The 24,558-nt window shown below is 42.3% G+C and overlaps 1 protein-coding gene across 1 annotated transcript in view; it reads right to left on the bottom strand.

Annotated features, from left to right (window-relative positions):
* Positions 1–24,558, bottom strand: part of LOC142109663 (Fanconi anemia group J protein homolog) — a 197,299-nt gene that overhangs the window by 96,284 nt on the left and 76,457 nt on the right. The window contains exons 11-14 of the mRNA XM_075193728.1: positions 23,972–24,126; positions 21,971–22,136; positions 9,821–9,961; positions 8,554–8,715 (exon numbers count right to left, since the gene is read on the bottom strand). Of these exons, the coding sequence (XP_075049829.1) occupies positions 8,554–8,715; positions 9,821–9,961; positions 21,971–22,136; positions 23,972–24,126 (624 nt within the window). The remainder of the gene's footprint in view (positions 1–8,553; positions 8,716–9,820; positions 9,962–21,970; positions 22,137–23,971; positions 24,127–24,558) is intronic.

Raw genomic sequence — 24,558 nt, 5'->3', positions numbered from 1 at the left:
GACAGCTATATCTGACCTCCGCTCCGGTCTCGTGGACCTTAAACAAACCCTCACACTTGAATGCCAAAAAACTGTTCGGGAATTAAAGGAGGATAAATTGAAGTCAGATAATTGGATGAAGTTGTTTAAAAGTAATAAATACCAATTGCAATGTTTTCCATTACGATTAGTACGCAACGGCGTTCTGTGGTTAATTATGCGAACACATAGGAAAACAAAATAAATACACTTATCTTGGCACCTACATTTGTAAATAGATCACTTTTAATAAAGTTTACAACTCACAATCTTTTATTATTAATATAAAAGACTTAGAGATTTTATTACACAAAGGTAAACCTACGTTAAAGATATTTATGGTTCAGATTATAAGAAATGTATTGTGTTTGGTCTTATATTAATCCACATTTTACAAGCTGGAATCTGGTGTCATCAGCTAAGCAATTGCACATTGCAATCCTTAGATATGATTAGTATTAGATTAATACCGTATTTCCCCAAGTATAAGACGCACCTTAATTTTGCGGCCCAAAATGAAAAAAAAGATGTATTACATAAAGTTATTGAACTCAAGTTTTATTTATCATGAAACTACTCATCATCACTGTCAGAACTTTCAACCATTATCTTGTCCTCATCTGTGTTTGATGACGAATCGCTGTCTTCATATATTGCCTCGTCCTCAGTTCCATCTAAGGCATTTGAAATGCCACACTTCATAAATGACTTGACAATGATCTCAATCTTGATATTATCCCAGGATCTTTTCACCCAGGTACAAACTTCTCCTATAGTTGGCTTTTTCACTCTTCCTGCTGGTGTCAAATTGTCCCCAGAAGACTTCATCCATTGTTAATGCTGACATCAAGTGGTTGGAGCTGGGATGTCAAGCCTCCAGGTATGACGGCAAGTTTTGTTTTTTGCTCTGCAGCAATCTTCTTTGTGTTTGGTGTTAAGTGTGCCCTGAACTGATCAAGCACCAATAGGGCAGGTTTGCGTAAGAGCGCACCTGGTCTCCTGCTCCAAACTTTCTCAAACCAGATCTTCATCCCATCCTGATCCATCCAACCCTTGTCATGAACATGGACAATCACTCCTCGAGGAATGACTTCTTTTGGCATTGTTTTGCGTTTGAAAATCAGCATAGGAGGCAGCTTGGTTCCGTCGGCACAACAAGCTAGAACAACTGTATAATGGCTCTTTTCATGTCCACTTGTCTTCACAATTACAGTTTTTACCCCCTTCTTATCAACAGTTCTGTTACTTGGGACATCAAATTGAAGGGGGACTTCGTCCATATTTGCAATCTGTCCCAACTCAAACTGATGTGTCTTCCGACATTGAGTGACAAAACGATGAAATTCAAGGACCTTCTGCTCATAGCATTCAGGCATCCTTTGGGCAAGTCTGGTGCGTGTACGCATGCTAAGTCCATTCAGTTTCATGAACCTGAAGCACCAATTGTGTCCTCCTTTGAAGTCAGTAACTTCATTTGTATCAGCAATTCTTCTTGCCTCATGCTGAACCATCTTTGTGGACACAGGAATTCCAATTGCCCTTTGCTCTTCAATCCATTTCTTCAATTCTCTCTCTAAATTAGGCCATTTTGCTGACTTGCCTCTCATAGCCTTCTTCTGCCGTGGTGTTTTCAGTAGGGTTTCTTCTTCCCGTAGCCAGTCTCGGATTGTTTTCTCAGTTGGGGGCGGACCAAACTTACGCTCAGCAGCACGATTTCCATTCAGTTTTGCAAACTGGATCACTTTTAATTTGAAATCAGCACTCTATGAAAATCTTTTCTGAGCCATTTCTGGGCAGAACGTGGAATGGTACTGATTTTACACGGTACCGTAATTACGGGATATGGTATTGTAACCTTTTCACTGCTGAAACTGCTGCTTTATTATTACAGCATGCAATGTGCAGCAGGAGGAATCAAAAGGCTCTTTCTAATTTTTGTCACAGATCATACTAGAGCTTGTAATTTTTTTGTCACAGAGCACACTAGCCTGCAATTTATTGGGGCACAAAGCACACTAGCCTGCAATTTATTGGGGCACAAAGCACACTAGCCTGCAATTTATTGGGGCACAAAGCACATTAGCCTGCAATTTTTGGGGCACAAAGCACAGTAGCCTGCAATTTTTGGGGCACAAAGCACACTAGCCTGCAATTTTTGGGGCACAAAGCACACTGGCCTGCAATTTATTGGGGCAAAGAGCGCTACAGCAGCTTACAATAGTCCCGCATTCAGACCAAAACGAGTGCTACTGCACAGTCTTGGGGCGTGTCTACGTGACTTGTCTAATGTCACCAATGCTGTGACAAACAGAGCAAACGGAGGAATCTGTAGTCATGGGCACTCATCAGAACTGTCAGTCACGTGACTGACAGCGCCGAAACTGTGGGAGGCGCCTGCAAAGGTCCTGAAGGTCCTGCAAAGTAACGGGGGACACGCTGGAGCCGATTAGCGGGGACTCCTCACACCAGATGCCGACTTCTGCAATCAGGTAAGTAGCGCTGACAGTGTATAAGACGCACCTTTTTTTTAGACCCAAAATTTGGGGGAAAAAGGTGCGTCTTATACATGGGGAAATACGGTACTCAAAATGCTCTGTACTATGTTAATAGGTTAGTTTAAACTGGATTTTGGCGGTTCACTGAGGCAAGACACGTACACAGCTGTAGGAGTGAGTTGCCCCCACCTTTGGAGAAGCATCGTTTGAACTGACCTGCATTGTACTGGACTATCCTGAACTCTGAACGAATGAAGAATGATCTTAGTGTTATCTTTGTGTACATTGTGACATCATCACTGTTTTCTTTCAACTAAAACAGGCAACTGGATACACTAACCCTCTCTGTCTACACAGACTTCAGGATTGATGAGCTATTAATGGATCGACTGCGCAGCTGCATGCATCGGTTATACTTTGTTATATTTTTCCATTAAATCTTTGTGTTTTAAAACCACGCTGATAGCATCGGACAATCTTAGAAGGGACATTAATTTTCTATGGGACACAAATCCAGAATATCACAGAGGATACTGAAGCAGCATCCTTGGAACTCTACGTACTGCGCCTTTTTATACACCTGGTGCTCTCTCTTTCCCATCCTCAGATACTTATTGAAATGGCTTTAGAGCTCTCTGCCCTAAACCAAAAGACTCTGCTCCCCCAAAAGATGTCATACTGAAATTCCTTTCACTCAAAATAAAGGATCAGATCACTCCAGGAACTGTTATTTTATTTTTTGTTGAGGGTTCTTCTAAACTACAAATATTCCATGACTTGGACCCATCTACAATTGCTAAACGGAGAAACTTGAGAGAAGTCACATTAGTATTATGGGACCAAGGGTATAAATACCGCTGGGGGTTCCCCCTCCACCTGGTGTAGAAGATGGAGCAGACTGATTCGCTATCCTCTCAAATTCTCTCTCTCTGGAAACATAGCACAAACGCACTTACTCACCACCCACCCTCACCCAATTATGGGGTGAATTTAGCCACCTTCTAGCTAAAGAAACAGTAAAGAGCCTTCGTTGGCTTGGACAAAGGTTTTATGAGAAAGGAAATAAGGCTGATTTCCCCTTGGCAAATAGCCTAAAGTCAAACGTGTCTCTCACAGATGAATAATGTAATAAGGGATCCCAACGGTTCCCTGTCCTATGATCCTCGAGTAAGCAATAAAACCTTTTGCTCTTTCATCGAGGCTCTCTACAACCTCCCAGCCCCCGGGGATGTTGCCTCGCACAGTTCCAATACGAACACCTATTTGCAATCCTATGATCTACCCGTCTAAGCTCGGCAAGGGCTGCTGCGCTGTGCGAGGACAACTATGAGGTAGAGGTTAAACTTGCCCTCAGCTCCCAGAAACAATCCAAAGTTCTAGAGAATAATGGACTCCCTATGTTGTACTATAAAACCTTTGCCCTCAAAACTGCTCCCCAAACGTACTCACCTCTTCAACTCTATATTGCACGGGGACATCTTCCACCTAGATTCCATCTCATCCATGATTATTGTTATATCTAAACCAAACAAAGACCACACTTTATGCGCCAATTTCCTTCCGATATCACTTCTTCGCACAAACATCAAACTTTTTGCCAAAAATTTGGCAAACAGTCCTGGCCGAGCTCATACACCCTCACCAGGTGGGTTTTATCCACAATAGACGGGCACCTGACAACACGCTTACAGTAATCGACCCAATTCATTATATTAACACCAAGAAGCTTCCATCAGTTCTACTTGCCCTGGATTCAGAGAAAGCACTTAATAGGGTTTATTGGCCCTTTATGTTTTCAGTGCTGAAGGCATTTGATAGCCTTCAAGAATTGTACTTAAAAACCAAAGCCCTGTACACAAGCCCCACCTTACGGGTCATGAAAAATGGGCAGGTCTCTGGACACATTCAACTGCGCAACGGCACCCGACAGGGATCCCCATTATCTCCCCTTTTTTTTGCCCTATGCATCGAATCCCTAGCGGACAAAATCCGTCTTAATCCTGATATATCTGGTGTTAATTTAGGTAACAAACTGTATCAGATATCCCTGTTTGCTGACGGTGTGCTCTTAACATTACCTAACCATGTGGTTTCCCTCCCAAAATTTATGGTGGAACTGTCACTTTTCGGGGCCCTATCAGGGTACAAAATAAATGATACCAAATACGAAGCTATGTCGCTTCACATCCTCCACTCGATCCGGGAGAATCTCCCACTTTCCTTTAAATTCCAATGGCGAATTCTATCCATTTGATAATTGGGAGTGGCCATTACCAAACATTATTATGTGCTCTACAACTCAATCTATTCGCCTCTTCTAGCCCGCATTCAACTAGACCTCTCCAAATGGCACCCAATGTCTCCCGGAGTTGGGAAAATCCAGGCTATAAAAATAAACGTGCTCCCACACCTCTTATATTTATTTCAAACACTCCCAGTACTGGTGCCACATCATGTAATCACATCCCTTCAATCCTCGTGTAATTGCTTCATATGGGGTGGCCGAAGACCTAGACTAATTTACTCTCTCAGTCCAGGGAATCTGGGGGTCTCGGTCTCCCACAAATACATAACTACTGTTTAACTACCCAGCTTAGCCACGTTATCTCGTAGCACATAAACCTGAGACGCAACATAAAAACGTCCTAACCCCGGACATGCCCTTACACCATCTGCCATAGTTTCCTAAGATACATAAGCCTGCCTCGGTCTACACGTGCCCCTCTTTTTCGTTCATTCTATCTACATGGGATTTGGCTAATCGCCAACATGATTTAACCCTTATGCTTCCCCCCTTGACACCACTATGGAACCATCCGTTGTTACCCTCGGGTAACTGAGACACAGTTTCCCGCTAGTGGAAATCACACAAAGTTGAACGTTTTCTCCATATTATGGGGAACTCAGTCCCTGCGTCCTACAAAGGTATACGCGCTACATATCACCCTCCATCTTCAACTCATTTTCAGTATTTTTAAATTCGAGGATTCGTCCAATCCCAATCTCAGCCCAAAAAACTCTGTGCTCTTAACCTTGTTTGAATGACATTGCATTTACTTAATTGGCCATAGAGGGAATCTCTCACCCATGTACCATTCCATCACGGGTCTTTCTGGCCAACACCTTGCACACCACGAGGAATGGTCAGCTATCCGTACTCAAAAGGCCAAGGTCTCAATTAACACAGGTATCTAAGAGAATTGCCATAAGATTTATTCTCAATGGTATATGGTCCAGACAGACTTCATCGCATGTACCACCTGATTACTGACCAATGCTGGAGACATTTTGTAGCTAAAGGTAGTTTTCTCCACAATTGATGGGATTGCCCAGTAATCCGCGTCTTCTGGGACATCACCCTGGAAGTCGTTCACCAGGCCACTGGAGTACGGGTACCTAGGGAATCTCTATCTCTCTTACACAACCAACCAATTCCCGGCCTCAGCAAACACATCAACCGCTTACTTGCGCACACACACATGCAAGGCCTCTATACTGCTCATTGCACGAGCATGAAAACAACCCGCCACTCCTTTGAGGGCTGAGCTACTCAATTGTATATGGTACTTTTCCTCCATTGAGTAATTAACTGCCCTACTATACAATACCCAAATATCAAGCGCTATGGACACATAATTTCACAGTCACCACTCTCTAGTCCCTGGCAGTGCTTGATCAAGACACTACTCCTCCCCTCCCTACTTCCTTCTCCCCCAACCCAAGCCGCCCCCTTCACATAAAATCCAAAACCTTGTTTCAGCTCGACTACTTTCCATCTCAATCACATACCCACTAGTCCACTTTGTAACCCCACAATATACAGAATGTAAAAATTGTTAATTTAATATGTTTACCTGTTATGTTTCTGATCTTGCACTATGTCACTGGATCATTCTTTTTCTCTTTTTATATTTTGATTACGATATGGTTTAAAAATAAAAAGATTAAAAAAATAAACTTTTTTAGAAAACCTACACAGAACATTAAATAATAATTAATTTGGTATGAATAGTGCACAATGGAGAGCATATACAGAATGGGTTAAGAAAAGTATGATAAGATGAATCGAAATATGAGTCTAATAAATAAAAGTCTCAAGGGAGAAAGAGAGACTTAAGAAACATATAAAGGAAAAGAGGCATAGGCATTCTGATCAACAACCCTTTACAACCTTCAACACCATTAATTCCTTTATGTCTGTTATTGAAACAACAAACACTGAATCAAAACATCTAACCACCCAAGGAGGACCTTCTAGATCTATTCCCGCAACCCTCACTGCCCTTGCAATGTCAGGGAAGAAAATGTAGGAGGACAAGTTTGATGGTTTTCCATCCAGGACTGGTGGTATTACCTAAGGAAATTGGATGTTTGAATGTGAAACTCCATTTTAATTATGCATCAATGTAGCATATTTGTGTAAATTGTGTTTAGTAATAGAACAATTTAAAACCGTAGTTTCTTATTTTCTATTATGTAACTACATATTATATCCCAAACGCAAGCTGTAGTCCTGTGGATTTTATTTTACAAATACACAAGCCTTAAGAGCAATCATTTTAACACATCTATCATCAGCTACTTGAGGTTTAATTCATAGTGAGTCCTGTTAAAAAAAACATATCAACCTTATGTCAATGAGATACATATATGAAAGAAAATCTAATGGCTTGTGTTACTTTTAGAGTCTTGTCTGGGATGTATGATATCAAATCATGGAAACAGCCAATGTATGCTCATGAACATTGGCTATGTTAGCAAGTTATATTTGATGCAAAATATTAATTTTTCCAAACTAGTCTTTTGGGAACACATCTTGTAGACAAAACATCTTGTGGCTAAACTTAGTATTTTGGCACGAGTAGCTTAGAGTACAAAACGTGTTATATTCGGCAAATTTTATTTGTACTTAAAATGCATGACTTTTCCAACAGGTTGGCGTGCAGTAAACAATGTCCACACATGATATGTAACAATAGTTACAGAAAACACCACTATTTTATGTCTAACACCACGCAAAACTAATATGAGATAGATTACCTGGGATCATTCAATATGGGTATTTTTAAATAGTTTTAGACATTGTGACTACAAAATAAACTAAAGTACATTTGAAAATTGCCATGTCTTTCCCCACACTGCTCCTAGCATTCACCTCTCCTGGAAACTGTTTAGCATTGCTCCTCACTGTGACTGTAGGAAGAGCAGGGGCAGGGGCAGGCTGGGCTGGGGGGTAGGCGGGCATCTGCCCCTCGGGCCAGTCCCAGTAGTGGTCTATGTTGGGGCTGGGTCACTGGGCCACCTGCATTTATGTCCCTTTAAAATAAACTGCTAAGTCGAGTCTTGTCCTCCAGGCTAAACTTTGCCAGCCCTCGCCTGAGAAAGAGGCAACTGGTTTTCAGAAATATTCATATTTCCAACACCCCAGTTGCCCGGGACACCTTCTTATGTACCAGGGAGATTCCCTGAGGAACTCTGTTAGAAATAGAGAACAACCCACTGGGGGCTTCAAGCTAAACTAATTACATCCATTACATGACATTGGAATTAAGCAGTGGGAGACTGATTCCATACTGCCGTCAGCTCTGCATAGCGGGTTCTTCTTTTTGGAAGACTAAATTCCTCTGAGTTCCGGAGAAGAAAGGAGGTACCCCACAATACGGCTGGATATGTACTTTAGCCAATGTTTCTTTCAGCCCAATAATAAAAATGAGAATGTCACATATGAAGCATGAAGGTAAAATTGTTTAGTCTGATCATATTAATTTACAAGAACATATTGCATTCTTGAACTTATAAAAGTGTTCTATAAATGCAGTCTGCACCAACAGCAATAGTCATTTTATTACAGCAATGATAAGAAACAAGTGCTTTAGTGCTTCTCTCTCAGTCACTTCAATCAACTTATTGCAAGCCTTATGTCTCCTCAGTGTGAACCGAGTAATAAGCGATAAAGTTGAACTCATTAAGAAGCTGAAATATTAAGGTAACTAGTTCATTTTTCAAAGGAATAAGTGAAAATAAGGGAAAAATTTTTTACCTTATAAGAAGGCAGAAAGCAAAGTACACCATGACTCACAGTCTGGCACACCGACAGCAAAAGCTCACCGATCTCGTCCTGGAAATCAAAGGTCTCAGTATGCTGAAATGTTGCGTAAAGTTTCCGACCTTTTGGACCTGTACCAACAGTACCAACCCATACCTGTAACATAGACATCAGTGGTATCCATCAAAAATAACCGCTTTGTATTTTGTGTCTAGATTCACAGTAAATAATGTTCTACATTTGAAAATTTTGAAGATATGTTACACTAAAAGCAAGCTGATGTTCTTAATTTCATATTGTAAAGTCTCAAACATCTTCACAGGAAAAAATAAAGCAATCAATAAATAAAGGAAACCATTTTCAGCAATCCCAAGTCTCTGCCTCTGCCCAACTCACTGCTCAAATGGTGTGATGGACTTGACTCCAACTTTCTATTTAGTATACAGGTAATTACCTCTAAAGTGTATTTCTAAATAGTCTGCAATTAGTGCAGAAGTAAACATGTGGACAGCATTTTCCTATAGCATATTAAAAGTTATAATTCCTGTTTTGGTCCATGTACATGTGGTAATGTGCAGTACCACAAACAAATCTAATATATTAATATAAATAAATTATATATTTATTCATATATACACATACATATATATATACACACACTATGAGTTTGTGAGTACAAATAATGTAAATGGTTTTACTGTAAATGTGTATTACACAGCACTATTTCATCGTCTGGCAACACTATAAGCATAGACTAATAGGGGATACAGAGAACGTTGTTAGTGACCTGTTGTCTTTCATAAATTGAGTAGAGTAGGAGGATTTAAAAAAATATGCGTTAAATGTGCCCATGTGCAAGAAGCCAAATTAATTTGATTTGGAGTATCTTGCATATCAGCACCTTCAATATATTTCAGCTCTCTATGGTGCAAAATGTAGTAACTTTAGAACTGGGATTGGTTAAGGATTTTAACAATTTTAATAAGGTTTTATTGTACCAACTAACGTGTTTTACACAAACTACTCCCAAAAAAATTCACCATGAACTTTAACAGCTGTTTTCTTCCCAACTTACTCTTCAATGTCAAATGTCAGACTACTAAATGTATGGTGTTTTGCTGTATGCCCTCTCTGAATGAGGCTCCGTTAACACGTTTGTATCAGCCAGCATATGCTCTTTAACATTCTATTAATGTTCAGCAACATGCTTGTGCTTACACCAGAATACTAACAGCAGCAAAGTGTAAAGAAAATTGTTCACCTGGGATTTATGAATAACATGGTTTGCCTCTAGCTGTATAGAAAACTTTGCACCTAGCTCAGACGAAAATGATTCCATTGGGGACAAGGTGCCTGATGTCAGGACAATCGTGCGAACATCGCCACTTAGTTCAGAAAAAGCCTGAAATAATAAACGGGAGAGAAAAGGATTTAATTTTTGTATATGCAACACTTAAAAGTGCAGACATAAACATCACAACTGACTTGTGCATGTATTTGCTAAAGGACGCATACATGTGCAATGAAACATTAAATAAACTACAGTGCAGTGTACTTGATATAGAAGATATAGAGAACAGCCACAAACATATAATTTTCTCTTTTACTTTTCAAAATTTAAAGCTGCACTACAAGTGATCCTGCTGTTTGTGCTTGTATCTCCTGCTCCATCCTCACCATTAGGTTTCAGCCAGGCAGGTAACAAGAATGGAGAAGCCCAGAAAAGAATGTCTGTATGAAGTGGTACCTGTGGCTCTGGCTAGGGGTCAATGCACCTTAATAAAATCTTTTAGTAGGTGGCTGTGCCACTTTAAACTAACGAAAATGTTCAGCTGTCCACACAAGGAGTGAGGAACTGGACAATGATTGAATTTAACCACAAACATGTTAAGCACCTTGAGCCTAATCCAGGGGTGGGCAAACCTGTCCTCAAGGGCCATATCCAGTTCATGTTTTTAGGATTTCTTTAATCATGTACAGCTGAGTTAATCTATTTGGCTGGGTCAGTAATTATCCCACCTGTTTCTACAGACAGAAATCCTAAAAACATGAACTGGATATGGCCCTTGAGGACAGGTTTGCCCACCCCTGGAATCAGTTCAGGATAACTTAGGGCCTGTAAGTAGAGTCATTTGTGAAAATCTACCAATAATTTTTGGGCGATTAAAATAGCAATGTCTGGTCCATTGGCTGATGCTGGAGGCAATATTGCACTGTAACAAACATTTATAATGGTATCTGCTTAGTATTGAAGTAAAAAATTTAATAGAAATAGATAGGTTTAATACTGACTCATTGCATTATATGCAGCTGGAGTTCTTTTCCCTGGGGTGGTTCAAAATGTGACAAACCCACATTCAAAGGAGCCTGAATTTTAAATATCAACACATTTAAAATCACAAACACTGAATACTGGAGGGAAAGGGAGTTTCGTTACTGATCCATCACAAACAGGAACCCTAGAGCTATTTGTGAGAAAAGTCCATTGTAAAGCACTGATGTACACGTGATTTTTTTAATGAATTTTCTACATTGTAATTGTGAAAAAAAAACCACACATAAACACACCCTCCATTCAATTTGTATAATGAAAGTTACACAAGCAATGTCTCAACCCTGGGCCATAATGGCGCAGCTAGACAATGCATGTGTGTTATAGAGTATATGACATTTAACATTTGACAATTGATCCGGGGGACCCACATACTTAAGCATTCAGGACACACTGTGCCGGGGGAATAAGAGTATATGGAGACTCAAGCCACCTATACCATATTGTCTCTAATTTCTTAAACGCCTGTCTGCTGGTATACACAAATCTCTTGTGCCCTATGGTAGTGTTAACCAGTGCTTTCCAATTTTTAATCGTCGGACTTGTTGGAGCCATCCAGAGTCTCGCTATGTTGACTTTATCTATCGGAAACAGTTGAGAAGTATAGAGTAATGCCAGCTTGTTGACCTTGCCCTTCAGGCACAGCCCAAATACACAGGTCGCCGGTGACTGCAGAGAAACCTCAATTCCAGTTTTTTTAATACAATGAGCATCCCTGTGCCAGAAGGTTTGCATTCCCAAAAACTACCAATTTCTGAGTTACATTTCGGGCAATTGGGAGCATTATCAGAGCGGAATTTTGCCAATCTAATGGGGGTCAGGTAGGCCCTGTGAATAATGAAAACTTGTATTTGTTAGAACTTTAAGGACGCTGTGCAACCACTAGAGCTGTCCTGGGCAATCCTGATCACTTAAAGGACCAGTATCTATTCCCCACTGGTTTCTCAGGTCATCTAAGTCGCCCATCGTAGATTCATATAAGAGGTATGAGTACATATGAGAGATCAGAGCTTTGTGACCAAGGGCATGCAGTTGTTTTCTCAGTGGGGCTACAACAATCACTGGTGTTTCCTTCCTTAAATTGTGTTGTAATAGCATGTTTTAATTGGAGGCAAGAGAAAAAAGAGGATTTATGTACTTTAAATCCGTTTCTCTGATTCCGTCTGGGGGACACTGCTTACCATGGGTTGTGGAGGGAGCTTGGGGGAGTTGGCACCTAACTAGTTAACTTTTAGTACTGCCGACAGACCCCTCCCCTCTAAAATCCCCCTGCCCCCTCTTGTTCAGTTAATTAAAAAGCCCAAGGAGAAAAGGCCAGTCAACAAGAGCACACAGAAGAAAAGCAGAAGGGAGGGATCGCAGTGTCCCCAAGACGGAATCAGAGAAACGGATTTAACGTAAGTACATAAATCCTCTTTTCTCTTTCATCCAGTCTGGGGGACACCGCTTACCATGGGGACGTTCTAAAGCAGCCCGCTAAGGGTGGGACTACTCTGAAAATCCCGCTCGTAAAGCACTACGAGCGAAATTTGCATCTGCTGATGCAAATATATTAAACTGATAAAATTTTGTAAAGGTGTGGACAGAGGACCAGGTGGCTGCCCTGCAAAGCTGGTCTGCAGAAGCCCCATTTCTCGCTGCCCATGACGCCCCTACCGATCTGGTGGAATGGGCCGTAAGTCTCTCTGGCATCAGACGGTTAGCCTTTATGTAAGCTTGCTTAATGGTAGCCGTAATCCATTTTGCAATGGACTGTTTTGAGGCTGGCCAACCTCTCTTATTAGCATCATAAAGAACAAACAAGGAATCAGTACGCCTCACTTGAGAAGTTCTTTTGACATAAATGCGGAGAGCCCTAACTACATCTAACTTTTCCATAAACTCTGAATCCGAATGGGAAGAGGGAGAAAAGACCGGAACTACAATTTCCTGGTTCAGATGGAAAGCCGAAACTACTTTAGGAACGAAGGAAGGGAGGGTTCTTAACACCGCTCTGTCTTCGTGGAAAACTAGATATGGTTCCCGGCAAGACAGAGCACCTGATTCTGAAACCCTACGCGCAGATGCAATAGCCAGAAGAAAGAGGACCTACCAGGTCAAGCACTTCAAATCTGTCACAAGTAACGGCTCAAAAGGAGGCCCTTTAAGCATGTCCAGTACCAGGCTGAGATCGCACGGTGCTGTAGGCGGAACATAGGGAGGCTGAATATGCAAGACTCCCTGAAGGAAAGTCCTAATATCTGGCAAATCCGCTAATTTCAGGTGAAAAAAGACTGAAAGTGCCGATACCTGAACTTTTAGGGAACCTAAACGAAGCCCTGCTTCCAGGCCATCCTGAAGAAAAGCCAATAAACGAGGGAGACGAAAGGAGGACGTGTGGCAAGTCCTATTTTCACACCATCTGATATAGGCTTTCCAAATCCGGTGATAGATGCGAGCCGAGACTGGCTTTCTGGCCCGCATCATAGTGTTCACCACGCCGGAGGAAAAACCTCTAGCCCTCCAGAGGCTGGCTTCAAGAGCCATGCCGTTAAACTGAGCTGAGGTAAATTCTGGTAACGGAAAGGACCCTGCAGAAGAAGGTCGTGTCGAGATGGAAGAAGAAACCCCGGACCTTCTGCCATAGAGAGTATGTCCACGTACCAGACTCGGCGCGGCCATGAGGGAGCTATTAGAATTACTGGCAGACCTCCTTGTTTTACTCGTCTGAGCACGCGAGGAAGCATGGGAATCGGAGGGAACAGGTATCCCAACCTGAAGTCCCATGACATCGTCATTACGTCCACTGCCACCGCTAAGGGGTCTCTTGCCCTTGCGCAAAACCTGTGAACCTTTATGTTGTGTCTGGAGGCCATGAGATCTATATCCGGAAGACCCCACCTCTGAGCCAGAGACTGGAACACTTCCGGATGGAGTGACCACTCCCCTGGCATCATCTGATTTCGACTTAGGTAGTCGGCCTCCCAAGTTCTTATTCCTGGAATGAATACTGCCGATATTGCTGGAACATATTGTTCTGCCCAAATCAAGATTTGAGTTGCAATTTTCATTGCAGCTGCACTCCTGGTTCCTCCCTGTCTGTTGACATATGCCACGGCCGTGGCATTGTCGGACTGAATTCTGACAGGGTGGCCCTGGAGGAGGGACTGGCCTCCCCTGAGGGCCAAAAGAATAGCCTTCAATTCCAGCACGTTGATCGATAGGGCCGATTCCTGAACCGACCAAAGGCCCTGTAGCCGGAGGTGCAGGATTACCACCCCCAACCTGTCAGGCTGACGTCTGTCGTGGCTATGATCCATGACCATGGAGCGAAGGACCTGCCCACCGTCATGTGATCCTGAATCAGCCACCACTGGAGTGATTCTCTCGTTCTCTGGGATAGAGAGATCCTTTGGAGATCTAAGCATAGGTGGGATCCTGACCATTTTGTCAACATATCCCACTGAAAACATCGAGAATGAGCTCGACCAAAGGGGATGGTCTCGAAGGAGGCCACCATCTTTCCCAGCAGCCACATGCACAAGTGCATTGAGGGGCTGGGAGAAGACAAGACCTGAGTTGTTATGCTTTGAATTGAACCGATCTTCTCGACAGGCAGGAACACCTTTTGCTGGCTGGTGTCCATGATGAGGCCTAGGAAAAACATGCGTTGACACAGGACCATCTGGGATTTCTTTAAATTGATCAGCCATCCGTGGCCCTCGAGAACCACCAAGGTGAGGGACAAGTGATGACGTAAGCAATTATCTGAGGAGGATTTGATGAGCAGATCGTCCAAATAAGGCACGACCTGAACTCCCTGAAGGTGAAGACATGCTGCCATAACTGACATGACCTTCGTGAAAACCCTTGGCGCTGTTGAGAGGCCGAAGGGGAGGGCCCGAAACTGATAGTGGAAGGATCCCACCGAGAATCTTAGGAGAGACTGATGGTGGATCCATATGGGAATGTGGAGGTAAGCGTCTTTTATGTCTATGGACGCCATAAACTGATCCTTCTCTAAGCCGTTTATCACCTACCTTAGGGATTCCATACGAAATTTGTCCACCCTTAAGTGCACATTGAGGCCCTTTAAGTTTAGGATGGGACGAAAGGAGCCGTCCGGCTTCTTGACCAGAAACAGGTTTGAATAAAATCCCTGTCCTTTCTGGTAATCTGGAACCCTGCAGATAACTTTTTGAGAAAGAAGAGAGGCGACACAATCCTGTATAGCCTGCCTTCTTGATGGATCTCAGGGTAGCGGAGTTTGGAAGAAACAATGTGGAGCCGGGCCCAACAGGTCTATCCTGTACCCCTCTGATATAATACCCCGAATCCAAGGATCTTGGGAGGACGCTGCCCTGTTCCTGAAACAAAGACAGACGTCCCCCACTGGCGCCCCCTGCGGAACAGAGTGGTCGTCAGGACGCAGGCTTCTCCTGGCTCTTGGCGGCCTGGCGCCTAGCTGCAAACGAGAATCTCCCCCTGGCAGAGGAGCCTCGGGAATTGGGCTGTCTGCCTCTAAAGGACTGTCCTTTAGAAAAGGAGGTCCCCCGAAAGGGCTGACGAAAGGAGGTTCCGGCTTCTGCCTGGGAATACTGGCAAGGAAGTGCTTTTGCCACTGGTTGCCTGTGAGATCAGGGTATCCAATTCCGGGCCGAACAAACCTGCTGCTGAAAAAGGAATGGTTTCCACTGATTTTTTGATTCCGCATCTCCTTCCCAGGATTTCAGCCATAATATTTGAAATATTTTGCCATTGGGCCCTTTCCCTTATCTGACATTTCTTAATAAAGGAAGGCACACCAAACACACAGTTAAATTGGAAAATTTAGCTGAGTAGAGAGAGATAATGTGTGGAGAGAAAAGTGTGAACTACAAGAATCAACTAATCTAGATATAAAAGTTGTACTTGTAATAGTTTAAACACAAAATAATATTTAAGCAGCTAGGAGAACTATAATATAATCCCTACTAGCCCACTTGTACACAGCAATACAGAATAAGTGTTTAAATAAATCAGATACTTAGCCCATTGGCCAAATAGGGGAGAAGTCCAACAGCAGTATCCTGGTGCCTGCTCCCTCAGATCTGTTCTCTCTACCCGGGCTTCTCCTTGGCGCCTCTCTCTCAGGAAGGAGGGGGAGCTCTATGTGTTAACTCCCCCCCCTTCAGTAATGCTGCTTCTGCAGCGACTCTGTGGCCGAGTAAAAAATGTATTTTTGTAGCAGAGTAGTAGAGACCTCCAGGGGAGTTCTCCGCAGCGGATAATACCTGATGCCCCCTCCTATGCATGAGGGGGGATGCAGGTATAGCCCCCTTCTCCTTAGGATCTCCTTCCCGAAATCCAAGATGGCCGCCGCCATAGGAAACATCCGATAACCGGCGCTCTATGCCTGCAGTGGCAGCGCCGGTTAACGGGGAGGCTCCAGGAGTGACAGCGGTCCGTGAGACCGCTTGTCACTCCCAATTCAGACACCCGTTCCTCCTTTCCCTGTCAGTGAGAGTCGCTGGCTCTCATCTGACAAGGGGGTGCCTGTGCTGCTCTGCTGTGAGTGAGTTCTCTATAGTATAACACACTCCAGCACTGCTACCTGCAAAAAAAAAGAGTTAAAAATAAAAGAATAAAATAAAAGTATATAAAATTATACTAAGTACTAAAAAACACTGCCCAACTCCGCGGGCACCTAAAAAAACTGAACAAGAGTGGGCAGGGGTCTGTCGGCAGTACTAAAGGTTAACTAGTTAGGTGCCAACTCCCCCAAGCTCCCTCCACAACCCATGGTAAGCAGTGTCCCCCAGACTGGATGAAAGAGAAACATTGTTCTAGGTTTGGAGAATTCCCTAGACAGCTGGTAAAAAGATTTGAGGACGCCTGTATCATACAGTTGACCACACACATGCTACTGGGCGAGGATTGAGCAGCTTAACCCAATTTGTAAATTTTTGGGCCCAGGCCAAATCATGACAGTGCCTCCCACAGGTGCGGCCACTCCAGCGAGTCAAATTCCATGGTCACATCCAAGAACACAGCAACTTCTGACTATGAGGGAGGTGACTGCACCTGCAGGAGAGTGACCTGTCTTCTGAGATTAATAGATGTGGACTTGCATGGCATGAATCCCGTGATTTGGATGTATCAATTCCAACACCAACCTCATTTAACCTCAAAGCCAGTAGTTTAGCCAAAACCTTTACGTTGGTTGTCAACAGTGAGATAAGACTTGGGGTATAAATGATCTTTCCCTAATTTATGCAGTACAACCACTATCGCTTCCGCCATAGAGGGGGAGAGAGAGCCAGCCTCTCAAAGCTCGCTGAATGTATCGAACAGCCTGGACACATAAAAGGATCAATGTTTTCTATACAATTCTATGGGTATGCCATCCACTCCAGGGGCTTTACATTAAAGAATGACATGATAACCTTGTCAATTTCTTCTGGGATGAAAGATGAATCTAGGTACTCCTTACTGTCTGTGGAGAGAATGGGGAGAGAGATGGTATCCAGGTATGCCTAGAAGGTATGCCTGCAGGACAGTCATATCATATTGCACCTGGGACTTGTATGTATTAGCATAGTAGCTGTAAAAGACCTCAACAATATCTGGCATTAGAAACCGCTTAAGCCCTCTATCATCGCAAATGACCTGTACGGCCGCATCAGCCTTCTCAACCTTCCCCCGTTTCTGTCACCCTGAGCATATTGAATGTGCTTTGAGAAGAGAAGCTTATGCTTGGATTTGTCAAACACATAGTCAACCCACTCCCTCTGTGCTAAGTGCCATGCTTGTCTTGTAGATTCAGTTCTACTGGCTATGTATTGCCCTTCTAGTAGTTTACAGGCTTTCTCCAATTCCTTTTCTTTATGTCTAGACAACGTTTTTATTTCTGCCACAAAAGTGATCAGTGTCCCCTTCAAAAAAGTTTTATTAAAGGCATTCCAGACTATCAGAGGGCGTGCTGTCTCCCAATTATCTGCAAAGAATCCCTCCCACTGACTCACCATTGCTGCTCCCGTGCCCATCAGGGAAAGCCAGAAATTATTTAATTTCCAGAAGGACTGACCCCTAGTAATAGCAAAGTCAATAGACAGGAGGGGAGGCGAGTGATCAGAGATCCCTCTGGCTCTAAATTTTATTACACATACCACCGCCACTAGGGAGTGGGACAACAGAGCTAGATCAATTCTTGAGAATGCATTATATGATGTGGAAAAACAGGAGAACTGAACCACTTCTGGATACTGCAGGTACCAGACATCTACCAGGCCCAGCTCATCCATCAAGGCTGAGGCCGATTGGTTAACTGCAGACCCTTGCTCCCGCCATCTATCCACAGTTTTGTTCATCACATTGTTAAAATCCCCCATACATATGATAGGCACATCTGGAAACATTGCTATGAATTCACCACATTTATTTAATACCTCACTATTGTACGACGGGTGTATATAAACTGCTGGAAAATCATAGCGTAATGAATTTGTAAGTCCTGTAATCTTCTCTTGACCGGGATAAATTGAGCCCTATTCTTTTGTACATGCAGAGCAAAATCAGGAAACACCGCCACTCGTTGGCCATTGCCCTTCTGCCTGGCCAGCCGTAGCACCGCATTTCGGTCACGGTAGTGCAGAAGATTGGCTATGAAGGTGATGGAAGGAGCTCCAGGTGAAGCTGCCTGTGTTGAAATGTGATGGGCTCTCTCCACCGCAAACTGAGCTGTAAACGAATCTGTGACAAACAATTGAATCAGCAATTTCTCCAGGAAGGACTCTGGGGCACGCCCTCCGCTTCTCAGGCAGCCCAACCAAGCAGATGTTATTACGGTGCAGAAGCCCCTCAATATCCAGTTTCTACTTGAATAGGGAAACTTGAGACTCAAGGCCCTCAAACTGGCCCCTCACTAGTGCAGAGCCATCCTCCAATGTAGATATGCGAGTGTCCACCTCACCCACTCTCTCCCTAATCTTCTGCATTTCATGCCGAAGGGAGAGGTCGGCCTGCACCTCCCCGATTTTTTAAGTCACACGCTTTTCCGAGGTCTTGATGGCCTGCAAGACCTGTTGTAACGTGATCGCTGTCAGCCTGCGAGGAGGGCGGAGCAGGGAACCCCTGTGCGTCTCCCGAGCTGCCAGTAGTGGTGGAGGAGCGAGCAAAGCGGTCCAGCCTTCCTGCCGATGTGGACTGGCTATGTTTGCCCATGATGCCAGAAGCAAAGAGGTAAAGCACTGATGCCCAGCGAGCAGTTAACTTACAGGTCTTGTATATGCCCTAACATCAAGCCTGAGATTGTTCAAAAGTCTATGTCTCAGATTGTAATGGTGGCTTTTGAGTTGGGCTGTATATGTATAACTTACAAAGTCAATTCAGGGTGAATTTCCTCCTCCAGTCACACATACACGGTAGTAAACTTTAAGTTTTCAAAAGAGCCTGTAGCTTGATTATGTATTAGGAGCTCTTCAGCTGCGTCGCTTCAGGGCACTCGTGTCAATATGTTATATTATTCCCCAGCCATTTCAAGCAGCCCAGGAAGCGTCACGTATCTTCAGAACAGGATAGACATTATACTTTTTTAGGCAGGTAAATGATCCAGCAGAAGTGGTTGTGCCTGTGTTACAGCAGGGATCCAGTGGCAGATAACAGCATCAGGAGTCCTCCGATCACCCTGGTGTGCAGATACTCCCAATACTAGGCAATATGGCATCCGCGGGAAAGGAGAAAACCGGCATTACAGACAGCGCCCTACACCCCTGCAGGAGTTGACCGAGGGAAGCCAACAGCAGTCTCGGATTGAGCACAGCACGCCGGACCCAGTGGGAGGGACCTCTGACGCAAGAGAGTCTGTAGGTATATGCGTACCACAGGGGGGTCCGCTCTGGAACTGTCTACACGTCTACCAGCAGAAAGGCACGCCAGCTGAGTTTATCTGCTCCAGCACTGGCTCGATCCTGGCATAGGGCACAGATTATTCCTTCTCCACTGTACCCCCGTCACTCCGACCCCACGCGACGACTATTACCGCACCTCCATGCAGACAAGGTCTCGACAGGAACCGAGAGTATTTTTTTCCACCGGTGCTGATGCTAAATGCTACCGCAGGTGCACTGTGTCAACAAGAGGTCAGAGGTTCTGGGTCCTAACATTTGTCTTGGCCACCTTACAGGAGGTTTACAGGATATGTGAGCTGGACAGCGTGGAAATGTGCTTGTTAATCCATGGTTGTCCAAGCCATGCGCCCCACACCAGTGGAATTTTACACATTTACATTAACACATCATCAAGAGAAGGAACTCTGAAAAGCTGCAGCCATGTTCATCCTACAATATAATAAATGTATTTATTTGCCCTAAAGTCATGTGGACAAATCTGATAAATTACATTTGATATGGGCCAAAAACACCTATACTTAAAATAAATAGCTGTACGAGTGCCACATACATTGAACATGCACTACTGAGTGCATTATTTGCGACATTGAAGGAAACCTGCCATTCTTTGAGCGGCAGCCAATAATTTATAAAACAAAAACAGCAGTGGACCAAAAGGGCAAGTGCTCACCTGTCTTAATTGCCAACCCTCCAATGCATGTTGCAATGGACCACAAGTGATTACAAAACGTACAATGAAAAACAGATGGTGCACTGTTGATTTCTATGCAGGCTTTTGTTACATAATATAAGTGCCTCTGTTTAACTACTATACAATGCTGCAAACAGAGATCGACCTTGTTTATTTTAGACAAACGCTGCAATCGAATACTTGTCAGAAGCAGTACATGCCTCACCAAGCCACGTTTCCACTGATATACCGTGGAGTTAGAATGGGGCACTCAAGCAAGTCTCCTGCTGCTAGAGGGCTCTCAATAGTGCAATTTGACTAGAATAAAGGTGCACCATCTGTATTTTTACAAACTTGTTAGTTTTGTTTTCTGAACATGATGAATAACGACTGTGAAGCACGTTGTTGAGAATTACCTGTCTTTTTTCATATTCTACCAACAAAACAGTCATAAATGTAATCCAACCGAAAACATCACCATAAATGGAAGGCATACAGGAAAAAAATAATAAAAAGTCTTTTGATTGTAATGCTATAGTTTTAACTTTCTATAAAATATAAAAATTGACTTATGAGATGAGACGATAATTTGAGTCACAAGAGTAAATCTAAAAAATAACATCAAGATAAGTGGTGAAGTCAATAATCTTTCTAGAGGTGCAAATATGGCTATGTAATATCAGACCAGTACCCCGTTCACACTGCCTCAAAAAACGGGTTATTGCCGGGTGGACCCCAAACAACCCGAGTCGAGGCTCAGTGTGAACGGGTCCAGGGGCATGTACCTGGGTCGGATGACCCGGGAATTAGACATAGGTCTTTTGAAGGGTTACTCCCAGGTCCGACCCAGATAGCCTCCAGTCTGAACGGTGAGACCAAGGTTTTTCAACTCGGGTCTCACCTAAAGCTATTAAAAAGTTATAAAAAAAAACAAAAAAAAACACATCACAAGATGAGCCAATCAAAGTTCCTCTTGTAATGTTGCCATGGAGACCCATGTTCAGTGTGAACACAGTGTACCCAGGAATTTGCTGGGGTGTCCTGCACTGTCACCTGGCAATATCCCGGGTTCATAAGCCTGGGATATTGCCAGGGCGGTAGTGTGAAAGTGGTATAAGTGTGATCTATTAAAACTCACAACCACTGAACCATTTTTAATTACTTATTTCATTTTTATCACAATACGATTCCTATCTATCTCTATTTTATATTTCGCTGCTCATAGCTCTTCTGGTAACAGGTTTGCATTTTTAAATGAAAAAAGTAATATTTTATATTTTTAGACTTGTAGATAATGTATTCTTTTTTCTTCTGCATGTAATTCAATTAGTCAAAAGGAAAAACAAATTCCCCATTATAGACATGATATGAAACGCAAGACTTAAAAGAATATATTTGGCAATAGGGAAGATAAATCTCTATTATATATTTTTTGATTATGACAAGTCTTTGTAAAATATTGACTGGTGCAGTAATTTTTCGTGTTTCTCCTTTCTTTTCCTATCTCTTTAATATATAATTTATAAATGGAAGGCAACATACCACAGCTGGATTAAGACACCAGAAATTCAGAGTGTAAACCAGGGACTTCTGACGAACACTCCTACGATTTTTAGGTCTTGCAAAGAATCCATTTTCATCTACAACATCTTGTCGGTTTGTCCATGTGTAAGATTGCTGCAAGGCAACTCTGTAATCTTCTGCAAATCTAAACAAATGTGTAAGATAAAATTAACATTAAAATGAAGTGTTCAAATAAACAGGTTGCCATAACCATCAATGAGTGTTCAAGTCAGAGGCAAATAAAATAGTATAATAGTAACCCACACAGGTGGACAAGACAAAAGTTTCAAAATACAGTGGAAAACTACTACATTAAAACAGAAGACGACAATAATGTTAAAAAATAATTAGTATAGCTATGATTCTTCTCAATTACCTGCTCTGACATGCCTGGCATAATTTATCCCTCGTTACTTGATTATTTAATTGACTCCATCTCCTAAGATTAAGACCGGAAGTAGCAGACATAAGCACTCATCTTACATATAACAAGCACTCATCTTATATATTCTCAAGGCAGCAATATTTGTGTGACTGTTTTAGTATATACTTCTATAGATCTTTCCTTTATCATAATAGATCTATGTTTTATTGTGGTACTGATAGAAAAGTGTGCCAACACATGGTGTGCCTTGTAGACGATGTTAATAGTTGTACTGTTGTATTCGTTTTTTAAAACTTTAAATATACTTAATTTATAAAAAAAATACACAAAAAACTTTAAAAGCTGAGTAACGCTTCAGTGCTTATATAAATCATGTAACTTGCAGGGAATCAGTAACTTAAATAAAGATTTGCTAAAAGGTCGCTAGAAAAGGATCATTGCTATGTGCTTCAATGAGATTATGAACTTCAAGTCTGCTGTGTTAAGTAAAATATTCCCCCACTCCACAATCAAACTTTATCTTAATCTTCTGATACACTTTTGAAACTTTTACATATACATATAAGATTGATATAAGTAGCTCTTTAATGAAAATCAATTGGTATTTTATGTTTAGTGGTCCTTTAACAAACGATCATAATAAGGAATGCTAAGGTAGCAACAAATAGACCTGTGATAGGCAATATGATACACTTCAGGGATCGCATGGGAGGCCCCCTAACCTTAAAAAGGGCTGTACATTTTAATCTCAGTAATGAGTCAAAACAATATATTTAACCAAAGAAAGAGACACCTATCTGTAAAAACATATCATCAGGCATTTTACACAAGTGTTACAAGTAACAAACACATTTTGCAATAAAGTAGAAACGTGGACCCAAATAGAAGAGCATCCAGTTGTGATCGGCCAGGAGAGGCAGGCGACCATCCCCAGCACCTAGGGGAAGAGAGGGGATGGCGCCTGACACCAGGTTTGGTCTAGGCCCCTTAGTTCCAGTGAAGGGAAACCTTAATGCTACACCAAACAAGGACATTCTAGTTGTGTGCTTCCAACTTTGTGGCTACAGTTTGGTAAAGGCCCTTTCCTGTTACAGCAGGTCTTCTCACCAACATCAATACCTGACCTCAATAGTGCTTTTGTAGCTGAAAATCCATTCCAGAAGAGTGGAGGCTGTTGTAGCAGCAATGGTTGGGAGGGCCATATTAATGTTCATGGTTTTGAGATGTTAAACACATATGGATATGATTTTCAGATGTCCACATACTTTTGGTCACATAGTGTACATCAAGCCACTGGTGACAACTGTAATAATTTGATTGTTGGTGGGCTATTCTGGATGCTCCCATTCTGACCAACCTGTTGCTATTTGGACACAGACTAACCTATTGTAAAAAAACAAATAAAATAAAAATACAAAATAATAATAATAATAAAAAAAACGACCTTTACTTCTTTCAGACACAAGAAGCAAAATCACAAGCATGCCCTACAAATCACAGGCAATGGAGAATTTGAAAAAGTATATATCCCTATAAAACTGATATTGTATAGGGATTTAGATGTATGGTTTTGATAACGCCATCTGTACACTAACCTGCTGTTTTGACGAAACAGGTAATCCAGTACAAGAAAAAGCCCTTTCATAACCATTTGTGTTTGAGGGCTGACTGTTGGAACCGTCACTACATTTTCCTGACCATTCAGCATGGTTGTCTTTTCTTCTTTCTCAACCACAGCAGCTAGATTGCTCTACATGATAACAGAGAAGTACTTTTTTGTCAATATCAAAGTGTAAGCTGTACTGAGAAATCATTAGACAAATACAGAAATTGCAGAAACAAAGACATATAAAATGAAATTACATTACTTATTACAACTTATAAAATAAGTTTAACAAACATTTAAATAGTTTAGATTTCCAGTCTACAGCTAATAATAGATGATTTAAGATTAACGATTAACTGGACTGTATTTTTACTAATGTGACCTACATTTCATAATGCCCTTGTGGTCTATAAAATATAGGGAGATCTAGGAGGATATAAATAAATGATGATGATGATGATGATGATGAGGAAATGCAAGTTTCTTGTGAACATGTGAAAAGTACTGAAAACTCATAACAAATACTTTGAAGAACATAAGATATACTAGTTATCTATTGTTATTTCTCAAAAAGGA

The sequence above is a fragment of the Mixophyes fleayi genome (assembly GCF_038048845.1).
Source record: "Mixophyes fleayi isolate aMixFle1 chromosome 2 unlocalized genomic scaffold, aMixFle1.hap1 SUPER_2_unloc_6, whole genome shotgun sequence".
In the NCBI taxonomy this organism is placed as follows: domain Eukaryota; kingdom Metazoa; phylum Chordata; class Amphibia; order Anura; family Limnodynastidae; genus Mixophyes; species Mixophyes fleayi.
This window is presented reverse-complemented; position numbering and strand designations above follow the sequence as displayed.